Raw genomic sequence first — 21,648 nt, 5'->3', positions numbered from 1 at the left:
GGATTGATAATAAAACTGATCGGCTGTTGCTTATCCATTTAGAGAGATTAAAGCCTCCTTTGCGGCATATAGCAGTTAGATCCTTAACCAGCTGTGTTGCCTCCTCCTCAGAAGGCATAGACTTAAGGCAGTCATCTACATAGAAATTGTGGTTTATGGTACTGACTACTTCTGTAGAAAACAGAGCTTGATTGTCATCTGCAGTCTTTCTCAGAGCATAATTTGCACAGCTTGGGGATGACACTGCTCCAAACAGATGTACCTTCATCCGATATTCAACCAGAGGGCGCTTAATGTCACCTTGAGGCCACCACAGAAAGCGAAGAAAGTCAATATCCTTTTCTGTGACTTGGACCTGGTGGAACATGGCCTGTATGTCAGCCATCACTGCAATGGGTTTCTGCCTAAATCTAATAAGGACTCCAATGAGGGAATTTGTGAGATCTGGACCTTGTAGAAGTTGGCAGTTGAGTGATGTCCCCTTGTACACAGCTCCACAGTCAAACACGACTCTTAGTTTTCCTTTCTTAGGGTGATAAACTCCATGATGCGGAATATACCACACTTTACCATCATTTCGATTCAATTGATCCTCTGGCACCATCTCAGCATAGCCTTGATCAATTACATCACTCAGAAAGGATGTGTATTCCTCATGAAACATCTCATTTTTTCCAAACTTTCTTTTCAAGCTCACAAGACGCTGCTCTGCTATGCAGCGGTTGTTTGGCAATATGGGGTTTTCATTCCTGAAAGGCAGGTCAAAGGAATAATGACAATTTTTTAACACAGAGGAGCTGCTCACAATGTTCATGAACTTAACATCCTCTCTTGACATTTCAGTTTGTTCTTCTGAGGTCTTCTCACTGAAGTCATGATTATACTGCTGAATGATCATTTCCTCCAGGTGTACAATAGAGATTCGATTTGTGGAAATAGTGGAGCAGCCTGTCTTGCTCCTACTGTCACCTCGAAGTGGACCATTGAGAACCCATCCCACTTTGGTCCTTATCGCATAGGGACCATTTCCCTGGCTATTTATGACTTCCCAAGGCTCTATAACTTTTGGGGCATTCGTTCCAATGAGCAGCTCAATTTGAGAGTCAATTTGATGTAATTTGATACTACCCAAATATGGCCATTGGTCAATATCCTCTTGCCTGGGAATGTTGCCCTCAGATACCGGCATGCTGCTGTGGGTGAAAACGTCGGGCAAGTCTACAAAATCATTAATGTCAAGGGCTGACACCTCCAATCCAGACACTATATGGGTAGAAAGTGTCTTTAACTGCCCCATGGTTCTCAACATAATGTTAGTTCTTTGTTTCCTGACATTCAATCGTTGGGCCAGGCCATCTGTGCAGAAAGTACCAGAACTACCAGGATCCAAGAAAGCATAAGTTTGTAAGATTTTATCACCTTTTTTGGACTTAACCTGGACTGGCACAATCGCAAAAGTACAATCGTCCTCACAACCGGCCCCAATATGGCCACATGATGTCTGAGGTGCAGCAGCTGCGTTGCTTACTGCTGGTTCATTGGATGGCTCCACTTGTTCTGAGGATTTTCCTCTATCCTGATGTTCAATATGGAGAATTCCTGGGTGCTTTTGGCTACACACATTGCAAATTAATCGATTTTCACAGTTTTTGCTAATGTGGCCCTCCTTTAGGCAGCCAAAACAGATCCTCTTCTCCTTAACGAAGTTGATCTTTTCCCGGTGTAATTTTCCTTTGAACTGGTAGCACTTGTCCAATAAGTGATTGCTCCTTTTGCAATACAAACAGCTTTGGTAAATAGGGGGAGGGGAGGAGTGTACTTTCTTCTCCACCACAGCAACATTTGTGGCAAAACTGCTTCCTTTGTGCCCCTTCATCTGACTGGGAGTGGGAGCTGCACTTCTATTTGAGGAAGCGAGTGGGGTGTCCTGTATGTTGCCAAACAATGGATCTGAAGCTATTCTGACTTGCTTTTCGATGAATTGAACCAGATCCTTAAACATTGCCCTTTGACCCCGTCGATCTTGCAGGTCACAGGCAGTGCTTCTCCATTTCTCCCGAAATTTATATGGCAATTTCAAAACAATGTTCCTCATGTTACATGGCATATCCAATTCTTTCATATGCATGATTTGCTCTGTTGCATTACAGCACCCACGTAAAAAGAGGGAAAATGCATGCAATGCCTTAATGTCATCACCTTTAATGGGTGCCCAACTCAAAGCTTTTTCCATATATGCGGCAGTGATTTTTTGTTCATTTCCAAAGTGCTCCTTTAGCAGATTTTTTGCTCTTTCATATCCCTGTTGAGGAGGCAGATGTTGACAGCTGTGCACTATTTCCTTTGGTTGATCCCTGGTGTATTGTTCAAGGAAATGCAAACAATCACCAAAGTTATCAGTTTTCAACTCAACACCATTTTCAAATGCTCGCATAAAAGCATAATATTGAAGAGGATCTCCATCAAACACAGGAATGTGTCTCACTGGAAGAGCAGATGAACGATTCTGTTGAACTAATAAAGATGTTATTTCATTTTGTTTTTGCATAATATTGACAATGTCATTCTGTTTGCCATCACACAACACAGGTGTTTGAGAAACTTGGCCTGACACTGGCTCTGCCGAGTGTCTTTGCATAGGAACCCTGTGCAACAGTTGTGTGTCATTGATTGTTCCTTGAGTCTGGGCATCAACCTTTTGTGTATTTGTCCTTTCTTTTGGACGAACAACCTGAGATGGCGCTACTGGTTCAATTCCTGTCATGTTATAGTTCACTGTTGCAGGATTATAAACGGCTGCATTGGGATTGAGCTGGTTTGTACTTTGAGCATGTTTTTCCAAATAAGATTGCATTCCGTTTGATGCTCTTGAGCCGCTCCTTGATACATTGTCCTCCAAAACATTGATTTTAGCATTGAAAGCTGCCAACTCTGTGTCCAGTGCTAGCTGTTCCCTTTGTCTTCTCAATTGCTCCTCCTGTGCTTCCAGCTCATGTAGTTTCTTTAAAGCGACAGCGCGCTCCATCAGAGCTGCCTTCTCAGATTGAGCTTTGACAAGTGCAGAGGTTGTTGTTGAAGTACGTGAGGTTTGAGACTTGGTGCGGGACTTTGTCCGGCTTGCGACATTAGAAATACTGTCCTCAGGCCTTATTTCCTCATTTTCTGCCACATTTAGGCTAGCAGGGGTTTGTGCTGGTTGACCAGCCTCAAAAAGCCACTTTTTTACATCTTCTTTAAAACCACAATACAGTGTCTTTTTTGTTTCAAACCATTTCGTTTGTTTGGCAACCTCCTCCTCAGGCAGAGAAAACCTGAACAATGCATCATGTTTATCACTCATTTCATCCAAGCACTCTTTCATAATTTCCAGCTCAGATTGTACTTCTTTGACATTTTCATTAGAACTCATTAGCACTTTCAGTTTTTCCATGCACTGGCCAGCCTGTTGGCTTTTTAATTTTCTTATTTTCTGACATTTTTCTATATGCAAAGCCAATCCTCTCTCTGTAAATGTTGGATTCCTTTTTTCAGGTTGTATGGCTCCATCGCCCACTGTTTTCATGATGTCTGACATTTTGGCTTTTTACCACACAACTAAAGTGCAGTGCAAAGCACAGTTCACAGGGCACAGTGCAGATAGCGACAGATCAAAAATAAAACGGCAGTGGCAAAACAACAGGCATGTCACAGATAAAAGTCCGACAGTGACAAAACTTGAATAATAATAATGGACAGCAATGCAAAAAACGTGTCACCAATAAAAGTCCAGCAGCAGTGACAGACACGAAAAAATAAATAAATAACTCCAATAGTTATAATGCCGTTTTCCTGTACAGCTTTAGTCGTGCCTCGTTACATACCGCAATCTCCTTTGATCTTGTAACAATGTAAAGCGATCTCCTTTGATGCGCTTCCAATCGTTCCTTTTTTGAGTCCTTTTGTCCAATCTTCCATAGGACATGGGTTTTTACTTGTGTAATGGCTATTTTGTTGGCTCCCAATTGCTCATCAAAACCCACTGATGCACCTATGTGGTGGCTCTACGCAGGCGAAATAACACATTTTCCACAGGTTTGAGTTGTAGTTTTTGTGTTGCTTTTACTCCAAAACATGTACATAAACAGATACAAACATTTCTCTGTCATGGCATTGTTCTGTGTGCTGCTGTGTGTGCTGGTAAAAACCATTTGTCCCTCAGGTGCATCCTGTCTCACAATCACTTGTCTCCTGATATGCCCTAGAGGCGTGCCCTTGGTGCCCACAAATCTATACCAATTAATCAATCAACTAATAAAACTAAACATGCTAAAATAACAACTACAATAATGATAATAAACAAAAACAGTGAAATGGCTTCTACAGAGGGTGAAATTCGTTTTTGTACATCGTTCCCATCGCAACGTTAATTTCCATAGAAAGAAGAGGGGGGGGGGGGGGGGGGGAGAAGAAGAGGGGTGGGGGGCAAGTGGGAAGGAGATCAAAACAAGAGAGCAACAGAAGGCCAGACAAGTTATCTACATATTTACAAAGTACCTGAGATAATAAAAAACTAAGGTGCCTGAGCATAGCAGCAATGTATGTATACTGTGCATGTTATACTTATACTGTGCATGATATACATATGGACGTTAAGGTGCTTAGAGAAAAAAAAGCACAATAAAAAAGACAAAAAAGTCAGTGCGTTATACATGGGATTAAGGTGCAAAAGGTCAGTGCGTGTCCACCTAGGGTGGACTGACCCTAGTATAATCCGCAAGTAGCTCCATGAGGGAGTGCAGCAAAAAAGTCATTTGTACCTGGTGTAGTCCACAGGTGTGTCCGAGGGGGAGCTAAGTCCAAGTCATTGTCCCTGGTATAATCCACAGGTGTGTTCAGGAAGAGCCAGAAAGGTTTTGCACCGCCTGCTGTCAGGCTGCTGAGCAAGGCTTATGCCTCATTCAGCATCCTGACAGCAGCTGGATTAAAACTACACCAGTACCTGGTGGTGGAACTCTTGATACTGCGGTAGAGCCCCTTGCCCGGTCGCGGTCGTTGTAGGGGTTTGAACAGTCTGTGACTTGGGTGGTGCTTGTCCTTGATGATGCGCTTGGCTTTTACCACGCACCGCTTTTTGTACAGTTCCTGGAGCGCTGGGAGCTCGATTCCCATTATCCGCTCTGCCGATCGCACTACTCGCTGTAGGCTGGTCTTTTCTCGGGCAGTGCAGTTCCCGTACCAGGCCGTGACACAGCCTGTTAGGATGCCTTCAACCGAACTGTTATACAGCCTGAGGATGCGACGTCCTACTCCGAGCTTCTTCAGGCGGCGGAGCCAGTACAGTCGCTGCTGAGCCTTTTTCCTCACGTGTGTGGTGTGCGTCTCCCATTTGAGGTCCTCCTCGATGTGTACTCCGAGGAACTTGAACTCGCTGACCCTTTCCACTGCAGCACCGTCGATGAGGATGGGCGCATGGTCTCTCCGCGGCCTCCTGAAGTCCACGATCAGTTCTTTGGTCTTGTCGACGTTAAGAGAGAGGTTGTTCTCCCTGCACCAGCGTGCCAGTGAGTTGATCTCCTCTCTATAGTCAGACTCGTCGTTGTTGACGATTCGGCCTATCACTGTCGTGTCGTCCGCGTACTTTATGATGGTGTTGGAGACATGTGTGGCTGTGCAGTCATACGTGTACAGGGAGTAGAGGAGAGGGCTCAGCACGCATCCCTGGGGTGCTCCGGTGTTGAGGGTCAGGGGGTCGGATGTGATGCTGCCCATTCTCACCACCTGATGTCGGTTGGACAAGAAGTCCTGTATCCAGTCGCACATGCTTGGGTGTAGCCCTAGGTCTCTGAGCTTTTTGTCAAGTATTGCTGGGACAATGGTGTTGAATGCTGAGCTGTAGTCCACGAACAGCATACGTACATATTTGTCCTTCAGCAGCTTGTTGTCCATGTGCGAGAGGACGGTGTGGAGAGCCATGGCAATAGCGTCGTCGGTGGATCTGTTTTTGCGGTATGCATACTGCCACGGATCCAGCGAGGCAGGTAGCGTGGAGCTGATGTATTCCCTCACCAGTTTCTCGAAGCACTTGCTGACGATCGGGGTGAGAGCGACAGGTCTCCAGTCGTTCAGGCATGTCACTTTGGCCTTTTTGGGAATGGGCACAATGGTTGACATTTTGAACCCTGCAGGGACCACAGCCTGGGAGAGGGAGAGGTTAAAGATGTCAGCGAAGACACCCGCCAGCTGGTCTGCACATGCCTTAAGGACCCGGCCTGGAATCCCATCAGGTCCGGCTGCCTTGTGGATGTTGACCCGTGCGAAGGCTGTACGCACTTCTCTCTCCGAGATGGTTAGAGGGTTTTCCTCTGCTGGTGCTGCTGATGGCCCCGCTTGGCTGCCGCGGTTGGGGCTGATCTCAAACCGGCCGTAGAAAGTGTTCAGTTCGTTGGGGAGGGAGGCAGGCGGGTTCACCTCGCTTCTGGTTCTTGTTTTGCAGTCTGTCAAGGTGTGTACCGCCTGCCATGTGCTCCTGATGTCGCCATTGCTGAGTTTGTCTTGCATCTTTTTTGTGTAGGCCTTTTTCGCCTTCCTGATGGCGCTGTTTAGGGCCGCGCGCGTCGTGTTGCGCGTTTCCACGTCGCCAGATTTGAAACCAGCATCCCGTTCATGCAGATGTGCACGTACTCCGCTGTCCATCCATGGTTTCTGATTGGGATAGATCCGAACTGTCTTTTTTGGGACTATGTCATCTATGCACTTACTGATAAAGCCAGTGACTGAGTCTGAGAGTTCGTTGATGTTATTCCCAGCGGCGTTCTTAAACATCCCCCAGTCAGTCTGGTAGAAGCAGACTGACGGTCTGACAGTCTGGTAGAAGCGTTCTTTTGAATTTTCATTGTTTAATCTGTGATCGCACGGCTGTGTTTATTTCTCATCAACACTTTCGTTTTCCACTTACGTCACACTCACCCGGAGCCGGATGTAAAAAAAATAATTCATTTCCGGGTCACGTTGTTTTTCTCCGGTGATTTTCGGCCAGAATAAGGAAAAACACGGTTTTTCACACGGTATAAAAGACAAACGGACAGCTCAACTTCTATTTTCTTTGGTCCGGGTGACTAACAGTCATCGTCGTAGTGTATCACGTCGTTTTCAGGCCGATCAGCGGGCCGGGAATTGTCGAAAACGTCACATCCTTTGAATGACCGGATATGACGTGGGCCTGTTTGGGAGGGGGTGAGCGAGGTGATCAATGTTTGGATGTGCTGCTCTCTACTGGTGGAACAATCGTAGGTGCTTGACAACACAATCAGAGAATGTATTTGAATGAAAAATTACAAAACAAAAAAATTAAAAAAACACGCAAATTGCTGGCACAGGGGTGAGTACATTATGAAAAAAAATCCATTCACTTCAATGTTAAAAAATAAACGGACAAATGATTCACCTTTTTTCTATAAAAAAAATATAAAAAACCCTGGCAGTGGGTGAGTACATTATGAATAAACTCTGGCAGTAGGTTAACACGTACCAATTAAAGGACCCCAGAGGGCGCCTTTAATTGGTTGATGTGTATTCCAGTATACAGAATAGGTATTCCAGTATAAGGATCACGAGTGAATGTCACAAGATAATGTGATAAAGTCAAGTGCATTCATCTGTGGGACTATTTGCCCCCGTTTAAGAAGAATGAAAGAGTCCAGGCATTTCTTCTCCTTTGGTTACTTTACACATTGACTGCCAGAGTTTTTCTAGAGCAGTCTGTAGCCTCTGCCAGGGTTTTTAACAATTGTGTTACCTGTTCAAGTAGCCACAGAATATTTTTCTCCAGTAAAAAAAGGAACCCTTGCCCTAGTCTTACTTCAAAACTGCTGTAGTGTTTAACTAAAACCCATGATCCATCTCTCTTTTTTCCAGATCATTGCTCCCCCAGAGAGGAAGTACTCCGTCTGGATCGGAGGCTCCATCCTGGCCTCTCTGTCCACCTTCCAGCAGATGTGGATCAGCAAGCAGGAGTACGACGAGTCTGGCCCCAGCATGGTCCACAGGAAGTGCTTCTAAACGGACTGTTAAAAAAACAACTCGCACCTCCTTCTACGAATCTTGATACAGCTCTGCGTCTGCACACATAACCTTGGCACACCGACACACACTGGCATGTGCAGAGCCTGTACCACCCTCCTCTTCCTCACCCTGACCCCTCCCTCACCACTACGGCTATGGTACCATGACCCCCCCCGTGATTGTTTTTTTTGTTTGTTTTTTAGATCTGATAGTGACAGAAAACTGTCAAAAAAAGAAACAAAAAGAAAACGGAAGTCTCGCTAGACGAGATTGAAATCTCGAGATTTCAATCTCGTCTAGCGAGACTTCTTTTTTTTTGTTGCATAGTGTTCTGTCACTATGAACGTCAGATCTAAAAAAAGCTATTTACTCTTTTTTTTTTAACGTTTGGCAATTCTGGCATTCAATTGTACTACCTATGAGTATGTAAAAGAACAAAAACAAATAAACAATAATTATTTCTATATTATGTTGTCCCAGTGCCAAAAAAAAAGTGCTTAGGAAGCGAGATACAACCTTTTTCAGTTAAACGTTAAACAAGGAGTGGATGGAGCTGCAAATCTTCAGATAATGATATCTTGGGTTCTGAACATGTTTTTCAAAAAAAAAAAAATATATATATTTTTTTTCCTTTTTTTTCAAAAACACGTCAAACACGTCATTGGCATGTTGCGCCATAGCGGTAAAAACACATGAAACACGTTAATGGCACTCAATGAGTTAAAATATGCGATCTAGCGCAAGGCCTATCCGTGCACGTTTGAAGCTGTGGTGGACCCGGGATGGAGTTTCTACTGTACCATTCATCCTAAGATATCATAATGTGACAAGGTTGAAACGGGGGTTTTCTTATTTTTTGTAATTTCTATTTTATTGGTGCTTAATGTATAATTATTGTGCACTTAAACCATCATCTTATTATTTTCTGTATAACATTAATTGCACTGTATTATATTTACAAATGTTTTCCCCCGGTCCCTTAGTCACTTTGCCCTTGAACAATGACTGGCTCTAGGTGACCACGAGGTCACGCCCAAGGGACACGGTCATGGCCAATGCAGCCAGACGTTCTGTCACCAAGGACAAATGAAAGAGGCGAGAGGTGTGGTCTAACAGGTATAAAGGTGGAGGCGGGACCGTCTGAACAGCAGCAGAGCACCAAGAGAGAGCAAGCCTGTCAGTAGAGAAGGAAAGCAGAGGGAAAGGTTGTGCAGTGAACCACGGAGCAAGGGTGGAGAACAAGTGAGTGTAGACACACTAGCTACCTAGGAGAAGGAAGCCGAGGTGTGCCTACTCCGAGGAAAATAAGCGATTGAACCGAAGGGGAGGAAGAGACGAGTGAGACCAGACCATATAAGGAGCGCTGAGACGGGAAGGTGGCGATAACGTTGCATACGCAACTAACTCAGCGCCAGGTGTAAAAAGCCTGGCTGGCGAGTGAGTATTCGAACAACGCAACGTTGAATCCTTGTATAACCACTGCCTGAGACGACGCAATTGTATATTGTAAATGCACAGTGAACTGGTCCAGATCTCTATAATTTCAGACGGCAAGAAAGAAGACAAAGAAGGCTGGCCTAAAATCCTCTTCCTATTCACCCCCATATATGGACATCCGAAAAACCCCTTGAACAAACCGTGTTGAGTATCCAAAGCACTTTATTGGCACCGCACTTTACTTATGTTGTTGCATAGAACCCCCTGTTGAGTGAAACCCCTTGAATAGCCCTTGCGTAGTTTGCACAACTTTATAATTGCTTTTATAGTTGTTGTGTAAATTGCTTTGTGTGTGTTTTAGTTAGGATTTTATTAGTTAGTGTTTATTTTGAATGGTTTTAAGGCGCAGATGCCAATGTATTAGGGACCTAATAAAATTTACTTACCTTTTTGATACAAACCGTTTCTGTGTCAGTTCCTCATGGGATTTTTCTAAGTGTTGTGTTCTCAAACTATAAAGTATTCGAAACTTACCAGTATAACCCGAACCTGTGAAAGCCTAAAAGGGAAAAAGTGTGTATTTAGGGGACCTTCCTCTTTATCAAAGGTGGCGTAGTCGTTAAACAGGATTATTCAGATTGGATTCACAATAATTACGCACCCTGCACTTTATTGTGCATTGATATTTTATTGTTGTGAATTTGATACGAATTATTTATTGAAAGGAAAAAGTATAAGTGTGCTATATCTACAAGATATTGGCAAGTCAAATGTGATACATATCGGCCCTGTTCACAATAACATCATAGAAACGGTAAGAAAACCTTAGTCCAAAATTCTCCTTTAGGCCTTAACAAAACAAAAAAATTGCCCCCAAAAAATTTCACCCTATACCTAGTTAACATTATTATGAACTATATGGTGGTACACATCTAAAGTGGCTCACATTGTATGGGGTCAATTTCCTTACCGTGATAAATGGCAGTGAATGATCACATTCATCATCCTATGATGACTTAAGGTGACTCATAGGATGGATGGACCATTGGTCCTATGAATCACCATAGGTGATTCATTTATACTCCTGATGGAGTCGGAGAGAGTAGATTATAGAAGGACAATCAATTGGTCACTGAACAGTAGGATTAGCACAATGTGACCGCTACAGTTTACCATAGTGAAGTCATTCATACATGCCTTTGCACCACATTAAATATGGACACATAGGGTCATTTCAAAACATTCTCTCTCCCTTACACTCAAACAAGCAAGCAAAGAAAGCTTTCAAAACTTCTCATTTTATGAAAGCTATACTCATTGATAATTGAACTTTGGTATTATTTGGCATTGTTAACCCATAATTCTGTCCCAGTGCACGCAATACTTTATTTGTGTCTTGTCTTGTTAAAAGGTCTTGCATGTACAGTGTATGTCATACTTTTTCTAATCCAAATGTATTTGTACTATTTTTATTAACTTTTTTCGAAAGAGAAAAAACTGACAAAAGAGAAAAAGAAACACAAATGACCAACAAAGGCAAAAAGATAAAGTATTTTTTAAAAACTTTTTGCACCACTGTTGATACGTATAACCTACACAATATGCTCTGGGCTCTAGTTGGCAAAATAAAGTTGTTATGACGTCGATGTGGGCGTGGTAAACCCAGCGAAAATATCAGACCTACAAGCTCATATGAACCAGTGTTGCCATGTCTGCTTATTATAAGCGACGTTGGGCTTGTTTGTTCTGTAAAGTTGCTTGTTGTAAGTATAGGGATCGGGCGAAAGGCGTGGCCAGGCCCAGAAGGACTAGTCCCGGTGGCCATCTTGGATGATCACTATAACAACAGTCCTGTAGCAGAGGCCCTCAGATTTTGAGACACCCCCACCCGAGTTAGAACAAAACACAACCATGTTTTTTCTTATCTTTAGGGTCTCCCATTAATGAAATGGATTGTTGTGACATTTTATTTTGGGGCAAAATTAGTTTTTTGGGCTATTCTTTAGAACTACCCCAATCTCTAAAAAAAGGCAAATCTGAATAGGGCAAAGGTGACCAAAAATTCTATAACTTGAGAATGCTCACTCTTATCTTCATCAAATTTGCTGAGGTATGAACCAGGTGTCTACCCTACATCACCAAAGAGTCAGAATGTAACTTACATAAATAAATACTGAAATATAGTCCTTTAAACATACCTTTAGTTTAGGCGGAAATTGTACTTTTGTAGTGAGGACTCCTCTACTTTCCCTCATTTAGAAAAAAAACATACATTTATGTCAAATAAGCTGTTACTGCATAGCCTAAGATGCTATTAAACAATAACCAGTGGTTGTATGGAGAGATCTAGTACAGTTTTATTGCAAATGAGACTTCTTTAGACATACCCCTAATCACAGTATTCCATTTGTGTAATGCTTCTCTGTATTGAGGCCTGCAATTCTCCACACTATGAAACATGAAACTATGAAACACACACAGCAATCATGTGTGAGTGTGATTGAATATGGTGCTGTACTTTGCTCACATACATAATTGCCTCAACATTGCCTGAAATTTTGCCCCAAAATCACAATAATAGATATTCAAGGAGGGTTAAACAATGCCAACTGAGAAGGAATTTGACTTTTAATTTGATTTGGACTTTTATTTGGTATATATAAAGTACAAAAAGTAAAGTGTTATTCCAATACTTTTTGTAGTATTAGGTGTAAAAGTTTACCAAAGTTTGTCAACAAGCATAGGACTACAGAGTGATGTAGCAGAGCATCAAACTGGTCATGTTACAAGATGGCGTCGAAAGTGGGCGGAGTTAACGGTGACTCGTCACTGTGCCCGATTCCTATAGTTAGTTGCGGGATGCGATGTTGTTATTTATTTGGGCTTGTTTCTAATAAAGTTATTTAGTTTGGGTTGTTTGCTAAATGTTGTTTAAACCAGTGGTTCTCAAACATTTTCATGTCAAGGAACCCTAAATTAATTATATTAACAAGTCCACGGTACCAGATATGTGTTGTTAAAATGTTTTTAAAATTTACAAAATGTTTGCCTTTTTTCCCCAATATTAGTTTGAAAATAGCAATTTTAAATAGCTGATGATGCATGATATAGCTTTAAAGTATGGAGTTACATTTTTGTCTTTAACTAAACAAAATAAAAAATATTTGAGACAGAAAAAATAGTATATACAGAGCGGAAAATATTTTTGGATGAAAACAAATTAAAACAGAAAAAAATATATACTTGCTTATTTCTCTCGCAAAATCTGGCAACACTCTAGCCATGGATCCAAGACGGTCATCTGTCATGACCGTCATGGATGAATTTCAACCTGGTGTTTGCAGTTTCTGTTTTTGTAGACCGTACATCTACATAAACGTTCAAATTTCAAATATAAAGTACATACCTCATGGCCACCAATGTTATACGGGTCCTCAAAAGTACCTGTATCTTCCGTATTGTTCAATAAAAAGCATTTTAATCCGAACGTTGGCTATTTTTTATCATAGAGTTATAATGTATTAGAGTGCAATACACCTCCCAACCTGAACCGATGGGTTCGCGTAGTTGAAAGCATAATGGAGAAAATATGGAGAAAATGGCCACTAATCGGATTAAAATGCTTTTTATTGAACAATACGGGTACGTTTGAGAACCCGGACATAATTGCAACATCCGTGGCCATGGGATCAGTACTTTATATTTGAATTTTGAACGTTTATGTAGATGTACGGACCAAAAAGAGAGAAAGTACAAACACTTTGTTGAAGTTCAGCCATGACAGTCATATAATATATGACAGTCACTCTGGCTGTAACAGGAAACGTGTCCGTCTGTCAAAACGTTCCGGTGGTGTACCGTGGCTCAGCCACCATAGGATTCCTTCCAGAGAGAAAGCTGTTCCAGTTAAAGATCAATGAAGCTTCTGTCATCATAACTGTAGCCTCACATTTACTTTAAAACTATGAGTACATCTATAGCAGGAATAGTAGAGGACATGGACTATCAAATTGAACAGGTTAGACCACATTAATTGACTTATATATAACGTTGTTCCCCAACTACCTTTGTGTTTAGCTAACTGTAAACTGTAAGCTAGTTTAGCCAGACCTAGTTATTATTATAACAGCCTCTATGGAAAGTGCAATAATTTGTCATTTTAATGAAAAGTGTGATTATTTATCACACGTGTGTGTAATTAACCAATTGATGCTTTTGATGTGTATTTTAGTGGCCCCCCATTCAACCAAATGATTGTGCTGCTGCACACTAATTCCATCATTCTGCCAAAGCCTGTTTTATTGGCACAATGTTTATTTATAAAACACATTTAAATGTAGAGTAAGTGATATTTGTTGGATAAAACCAAAAGTGTTTTTTTGTTAAAAGGTTAAAGCACTATATTCTGATAATAATCATTGCTATAGATTGTTTGTTCAGTCACAGGGGTCTCTATGTATCCAGCTCTTTGATAAACAAAATATATTTGTAGTTAACACAATGTCAGCCAATCAGGAGAGAGTACCCATTTATCAGCTTACATTTTTATAGTGTTCCAGTTCCAATTGTGTCTGCTCATTTCTTTGTGTCATCACTTCCAATTTCACTTGTTTAATCTGTATCCTGACTGAGTTCTCTATTCTGATAGGATTAAATTGGTATCCTGACCTGAAAATGCATGTTCTGTTTAATAAAGAGCTGGAGAGACCTGGAGCCTCCTGTTACTGAACAAACACTCTATAGCAATGAGCACCATCAGAATATAGAGCTATTATTTTAACCAAAGAAAAGCACTTACCCTACCTTAACATGACCAGGTCACCAAAGTGCTATACAGGTTTAACAATGCAAAGCAATATAAAATGTAAACAAACATTAGCATGTAATACAAACAACGGGAAAACAAAACATATAAAACCAACAGACAGTATGGAAGAAAGCATAGGGTGCCTTGCTCAACTGTCACAAGGCCAGTGAGAAGAATTGAACCTTTAATAGCTATTTAAAAACATTAAGACCTGAGGCTGATTCTACAAATGCCTTCTAAACCAGCAGTTCTCAAACTTTTTCGTGCAAAGGAAGAACCCCACATGTACAGTATATGTATTTGGCCGCGGACCCCCCATCTGAAAGGGACCCCCAGAAGAGAAGATTTGTGTTTAAAAAAAAGCAAATCTTTAAAAAAAAACTTTTCGAGATGGGCCATCATTTTGGGGGTTGACATGAAAAGGTTTGAGAACCACTGCCCTAACCTACCTAAGCCTACCTAAGGTGTGAATTCTCAGTCCTTTGCATTGTGTGTGTATTATTTATCTTTGTATGTGTGTGTGTGTTCTGTTCTCTCTGTCCCCCCCAGGCTGTGTGTGACGAGGACGTGATGGCCTCAGCCTCGGTGGGAATGTCGGGTTTGTCCGATGAGATCCTGCTGTGCATCCTGCGTCACGTCCCCGTGGGTGACCTGCTGCTCAACGTGGCGCGAGTCTGCCGCAAGCTGCACACGCTCTGTCGAGACAAGACCCTGCTGACCCACGTCTGTCTGTCTGAGCACTACACGGTAACATAAATAACACCTCATATAGGCCTCCTGTCACAATTAACCTAATAATCACCCGACCACAATTATACTTAGCATTTCCTTTCCATTCATCTACATCAGGGGTCTTCAACGTTTTTCAGGCCAAGAAAGAGATAAAGCAGGGACCCCCATTATATATTGTATAAAATTCAAATGTTTTCATAGATTTCATAGGCAGCTTCATAGACTTGTTTGACAGCACTGTCATCAGTGTATGTTGGATTCATGTTAATGTGTATTTTCAGTCATTTAACCACTTAAACCGTCAATACTTAGCAAACTTGACCTTTCACTCTGTACTTGGTCTGCTCTTTTTTCCCCCTACACCAAACCTCTTTGCTAAAAATAGCAGATCTATAAGCGTTGCGAGGCGTTGTGTGCTTGTAGATCTGCAATTTTTAGCCAAAGTTCTCCTCAGAATAGGGATGCTTGGTTTAAGTGGTTAATGTAAAAATCACACAAAGATTTGGCGGACCCCCTGTTGTAACTCTGAGGACCCCCTAGGGGTCCCGGACTCCCTATTGAAGACCTCTGATCTACATCAAGGGTTCCCCAACTTTTCAGGGCGTGACCCCTGAAAATTATTATATTTTGAACTTGGGACCCCCCCCACCCCAAAATAATCGTACCTGAACTGGCAACCCCCCCAAATAATCACATTTGAACTCAGGACCCCCCCCCCCCACAACACACACACACACCCTGGCAAGCACTTGGAACTGTAGGAGTTGAGCCATTAAATATTGAATATTGACAGATAAATATTGTGAAAATAGCCGAACTGCAAGCTCACAAGGCGCTATTTTTGGGTGGTGAAACCGCCCCTATAAGTGAGATTTGGAAAAATGTACATTCTCCTGCGCTGTGATCTGGGCCCAGGAAATTAGTAGAATTATCCTGCGCTGTGATTGGCCAATCACAGTCTATTCAGGACTGTGATTTGCCAGTGTCACATGACACATGTGCATAGCCCTATATAAGCAACCATAACTTGAAAAAAAACCAAATATCTGTTTTTTTCAAGTTATGGTTTCGTCCATCATAAAGAGTGTTTCAATAAATGTATTTATCTTTTGTACATGATTGGTTGACTCCATTCAGTATTGTGATTAGCTAGCAAGACACCGCCCACTTCACACAGGGTGTGATTTTTAAGTATAAATGTGATATTATATGCATTGCCTGTTGTGAAGCTATAGTACTTTATGTATTTAGATTATTCCCATCAGTCATTTCTGCAGTGGTGTAAAGTAGCTCAGTACATTTACTCAAGTACTGTACTTTTTTTGAGGTACAATTTTGAGGTATTTGTACTTTACTTGAGTATTTCCAATTTCCAATACTTTTACCTCTACTTCATTACATCTCAGAGACAAATTATTGTACTTTTACTCTACTACAATTATTTGAAAACATCAGTTACTAGTTACTATTGATTATTATTACAAAACATACATTACCTATATACATTTCGGCCATTTGAAAATAGCCAATCTACAAGCTCACAATGCATCGCGATGTAACGCATTGTGAGGTTGTAGCTCTGCTATTTTCTAAAGATTTTTATACATTTTATACATTTGAAAACTTGAAATGGGCCATTCTGCATAATGAGTACTTTTACTTTTGGTTCTTTAAGTACATTTTGATGCCAATACTTTTAGTACTTTTACTCAAGTACATTTTAAATTCCGGACTTTTACTTGAGTATTTCTACATTGCAGTATTGATACTTTTACTTAAGAAATGTGAGTACTTTTTCCACCACTGCATTTCTGTGTATATTTATTTATTTGTCATGTCTGCCCTGTGCAATATTTGTTTACAAAGCCTAAACATATAAATGTCTTTTTGATTTATTTGTTGAACATCGTTCAATGCCAAAAACACAATTAAAACGTTACTCACAAATTGCAATTATTTGCAATGACTGCTAATCGTCAACCAAAATGTCATGATCGTGTCAGTCTTCCCCCTGAATTAACATATCAGCTCTGTCGGGTTGAAACCTCATGCTATGCTCACGCACCTTTCTTATCTCAGGTACTATGTGTAAATATGTAGATAACTTGTTTGGTTATTTTTTGTTCTCTTGTTTGATCTCCTTTCCCACTTGCCCCCACCCTCCCCCCCCTCTTCTTCTTCGCTTTCTTTTTTTCTATGGAAATAACGATATGATGGGAACTATGCACGAAATAGAATTTCACCCACTTTTTACTCTGTATACCTGTGATGTGACAATAAAGCTGATTCTGATTCTGATTCACTGTAGTATGATCAAGTAGGGCGTTAATTTAAGGAAAAACACAAAAATTTCGATAAGAGGTTTCTGCCCGACAACAACGATATATATTTTCCGACTCGTGTTTTTTTCCCCTCTCTCCCTCCCTCCAGGCCAGTGACCTCTCCGTGCGGCAGATCCTGAAGCAGCTGGCCAATCACGTGCAGTCCCTCAGCCTGAACGGCTGCTATTGGCTCTCGGGCTCCACCATGGAGCACCTGGTCCGTTGCCGGGCGGTGACGCGCCTCGACCTGGGCGGCTGCCGCCTCACCTCCCTGCGCCTCTCGCGCCTCCTCTCCTCCCTGACGCTCCTCCGGTCGCTGGCGTTCGACGTGGCGCCGGGCTTCAACGCCGCCCAGCTGGGCTCCGAGGCGGTGGACTCGCTGAGCCGCCTGTCGGACCTGCGGCAAACGCTGCTCACGCCCAGCTACGGCGTGGTGCCCTGCTGTGCCCAGCTACGCAGGTGAGAGGAATATGTATTTAGGAATATGTAAACGGTTTCCTGTTTGGCCAGGAACTACCGCACCGGTTTCCTGTTTGGCCAGGAACTACCGCGCTAATAACAAAAAGGAATCTCACACTGTTTTGGGCTGAATGGTTATTGTGTTTTGTAATAATAATCAAAATCTACAAAGTAATTAGTAACTAAAGTTTTCAAATAATTGTAGTGGAGTAAAAAGTATAATATTTTCCTCTGAGATGTAGTGGAGTAGAGGTAAAAGTACAGACATTTGGAAATACTCCAGTAAAGTAAAAGTACCTCAAAATTGTACTTAATAAGTACAGTACTTAAGTAAATGTACTTAGTTACTTTCCACCTCTGGAGAGGAATGTATTTGGTCATGGACCCCCATGTCAAAATATTTTGTTCCAGGGACCCCCCCCAGAAGCAAAGATTTGAGTTACAAATGTTCGCTTAAAAAGTGAAAAAATAAAAAATCATATATAAGATTTGGACAAATGTTCACGATTTTTCAAAAATAGCTGATCTACAAGCTCGTAGATCTGCTATTTTTTAACAGCCAAAGAAATCTACGCAGGTGAGAGCACTTCGTGGATTTAAAGTTCTCAGTCATTTGGATTCTATAGAAGCCATGGAAGCATGTCGCGCACCGAAGATAACTTGTAGATCGACTATTTTCAGTTATATCAACCCATTCAATCCGGGAACGCATCTGTGTCATTTTAGATGTCTTGGCTATAGAGCACCGAAGTCCTGACGTCACTGCCACTAGAGGGCGCTCTCCCCCTGGGTCGTGGCTTTATTTTTAGTGTTGATATCCCCATAGGGGAATCTTAGATCACTTCATATAAGAACTGTGTTCCAAACATAAACACACCACCCCGGCGATTTTACTTATATATATATTTATCATATATATATATAGATATGAAGCATCGACTTAAGGTGGAAATGTACACATTTACCCAAAGAGTAACACAATAATGAGTCAAACGACCCAAAGACTACATTTCCCATGAACGCGGCTGCTCTAGGGACAGTGATTTCAGACCCGGAAGTGTAGTGCTTTTAAGGCAGAATTAATTAAATTTTGTCCATAAACAGGCTGTATCAAATATGAATAAAATATCATAAACGAGGCAGAGCCACCCCTCTGACAGAAAAAATTAAGCCACAACCCAGGGGGACAGCGCCCTCTAGTGGCAGTGACGGCAGACTTCGGTGCTCTATTCAAAAATAGCAGATCTACAAGCTCATTGCACGGCACCGAGTGCCGTTGTTTTAAAAATCCTAACAGTTGAAAATGTTTTCAAAATCCTAACAGTATGTTGCTATATCAGTGGTGCACCAAGTTTTTCATTTCAAGGACCCCGAGAATCATATGTAGTTGGCCGCGGACCCCATCTCAAAATATGTTGTTCCAGGGACCCCCAGAAGCACAGATTGGAGTTAAAGATGTTCGCTTTAAAAATATATATATATTCAAAGATTTGCACACATTTTCACGATTTATAAAAAATAGCAGATCTACAAGCTTCTGCCATTTTCAACTTTATCTTCATATAATTGGTCCTCACTAATGCTCATTATTATATGTCAGAGGAGGGCTGTGGACAGTTCAGAAACCCGCCTACCAGTGACATCATCGATGGGGAATCCAAGCTGATAGAAACTGCAGGCTTTCCAGTGCTGGAAAGTTAGCATGATATCATTATATAAACCATTGTTCTTGCGTAAAAAAAAAAAACCTGCCTAACGATGATGTCACTGGTAGGCGGTTTCCGAAGTGTCCACAGTCCTCCTATAAGACACAGACAACTCTTTATTAAAGGGCAAGACCACTTTAGTAGAGGTTTGGGTTGTGTACTGTAGTTACCTTGCCATGATGTAACTCCAAAGGTGGACAAGAAATCTAAAATAATTGCTCCATAGATTAGAAGTTGATAATTCAAAATATGCTCCTCATTGACCAAGCTGATTCAGACAATTTAGATACAACACAGTACTGTTGAAATGAAAAATGTCAATTTCCTGTTAATTTTACTATTTGAAGATCCGGATCCGCGGATCCAGTCTGGGTTTTCTTCCTAATAAAAATAGCAAAATCAACAGGAAGTTAACGTTTTTATTAAAAAAACAAACAGTACTGGATTTGGTGATGTTCTATAGGGCGTAGCAGTGCCATTTTCTGGTTCCATCGTTCCAGACCCCATTCATTTCCCCAGTAATCACAGAATCAAATGCTTTATGATTCACCAGGGATGGCTTGATTCTAGGCTTAAAATAATTTATATAAATATTTTTTTAAATCTCTATGGTAAAAATGATTGGGGTCTGAAACGATGGAACCAGAAAATGGCCGCCAATGCTATGCCCTTTATACTGGCAGAATCAGCTTTGTTTGTGTTCGTTTACGGGCTAAAAGAGCCTTTTTCACCGTGCAATGTAAGTCAATGAGGAGTATATTAGAATTAACCATTTCTAATCAATGGAGCAATCATTTTAGATTTCTTGTTCACCTTTGGAGTTACGTACATCCTGGCAAGGTTAACTACACCACACAAACCTCTACCAAAGTGGTCTTGCCCTTTAATGAGTACTATCAGAATTTTACAAAAAGACATACCTTTATTAAAGATTGAAGATTTCATATTACAAAGCATTCAGGCAGTTTACCTTTATTTTTGATCTTTAGCTTCAACAGATGTATTAATTTTCAGACGTATGAAATATTTTCAATGGCATATCCATCTTAATCATGAATTAATTCATATTCAGAGACATTAGTTCTTATCACATGCTCCTGATCAGTGGTCATGTTTAAACTCATTCTCGTTATGCTGACAGTCATCAAAACTGCTCAGCATCACTTTTGACCCTGGTGGTGGTGACATACAGTGCTTGTCCCATACAGCAAAACGCTGAAAGAAAACAACACATATAATTTATGTGTTAAGTTTGGAGTATAAGATACAAATATAATGATAATAGTAATAATAATAATGGTAAAGTAAGCTAATAAAAAAAGTTTAAGTTGGGACGTTTAATCACTTTTTTACTATTTTAAAAAGAGCTAAAAAAGCAGATCTACAAGTTCACAATGCATCACATCACAGCACATTGTGAGCTTTTGATATGCTATTGCACTATATTTAAAACATTTCTTGTGAAATGCGCAAATGAGACTGGTAAGGACAGACATTAGAAACATAGAGACATATTTACCGTCCTCTGATCTGCATGGCGAACACAGTCGATGTAAGGATCGCTGGTGTTTGGATCCGAGCTACACACAAAACAACGAACCTGGAGCTGACAGACAGACAGACAGACAGACAGACAGACAGACAGACAGACAGACGGAGATGAAACAGATTAACAGACAACTTCAAATTATGCTGGTTTAATCTGCACATCATTTATACATCATTAGAAAAAACCTATAAAGTGCATTTAGCTGAGACTTTTTTATTTGTTTATGGGAGATGAAAGTCCTTCCAGTGATGTCATCAGAAGGATATTAATATTAATATTAATATTAATATTAATATTAATATTAACTAGAAAATATTGTTCCTATAAAGAAACAATGTGGGCTCGCTTTAAAGCCAAAAAACTGTAGTTATAGAAAGTACAAAATCAGTTTGACCTGGTATCTCTGTCTTTGCGTTGTGTGTGGGTGTAGACGTGCCTCGGTTGATCAGGTTGGGAGCACCCGTTATCATTCTCCTAATTGTCATCAGTTACACACCTGCTTGCATAGCTGATGGTAGTAAGGGGGGATGGAGGGGTATAGGGGGCAGGAGTGATGGGTGTGGGGTGCTCCCCCCTGGCTCCAGTGAGCTTGTAGAT

The 21,648-nt window shown here is 41.2% G+C and overlaps 2 protein-coding genes across 3 annotated transcripts in view; one reads left to right on the top strand and one right to left on the bottom strand.

Moving 5' to 3' along the window:
• Window positions 1–21,648, bottom strand: part of LOC308076346 (uncharacterized protein) — a 35,318-nt gene that overhangs the window by 10,186 nt on the left and 3,484 nt on the right. Inside the window, exons 3-4 of one of the 2 annotated variants that reach the window (XR_013932280.1) lie at window positions 21,022–21,108; window positions 20,473–20,717 (exon numbers count right to left, since the gene is read on the bottom strand). Coding sequence is in view for 1 of the 2 variants with exons in the window: in XM_080416581.1 (XP_080272707.1) it covers window positions 20,604–20,717; window positions 21,022–21,108 (201 nt within the window). In the remaining variant the exon portion in view is untranslated. Of the gene's footprint in view, window positions 1–20,334; window positions 20,718–21,021; window positions 21,109–21,648 lie in introns of those variants that run through there. The other variant, XM_080416581.1, reaches the window with a different exon arrangement.
• LOC308076335 (F-box/LRR-repeat protein 18-like) overlaps window positions 13,363–21,648 on the top strand; it is a 41,547-nt gene continuing 33,261 nt past the window's right edge. The window contains exons 1-3 of the mRNA XM_080416572.1: window positions 13,363–13,495; window positions 14,834–15,031; window positions 17,447–17,796. Coding sequence (XP_080272698.1) covers window positions 13,442–13,495; window positions 14,834–15,031; window positions 17,447–17,796 — 602 coding nt within the window. The 5' untranslated portion in view covers window positions 13,363–13,441. The remainder of the gene's footprint in view (window positions 13,496–14,833; window positions 15,032–17,446; window positions 17,797–21,648) is intronic.

Source organism: Gymnoscopelus braueri, assembly GCF_963280865.1.
Source record: "Gymnoscopelus braueri genome assembly, chromosome: 2".
Taxonomy (NCBI): Eukaryota; Metazoa; Chordata; class Actinopteri; order Myctophiformes; family Myctophidae; genus Gymnoscopelus; species Gymnoscopelus braueri.
The sequence above is the reverse complement of the archived record's forward strand: the minus strand, read 5'-3'. Positions and strand labels throughout refer to the sequence as shown.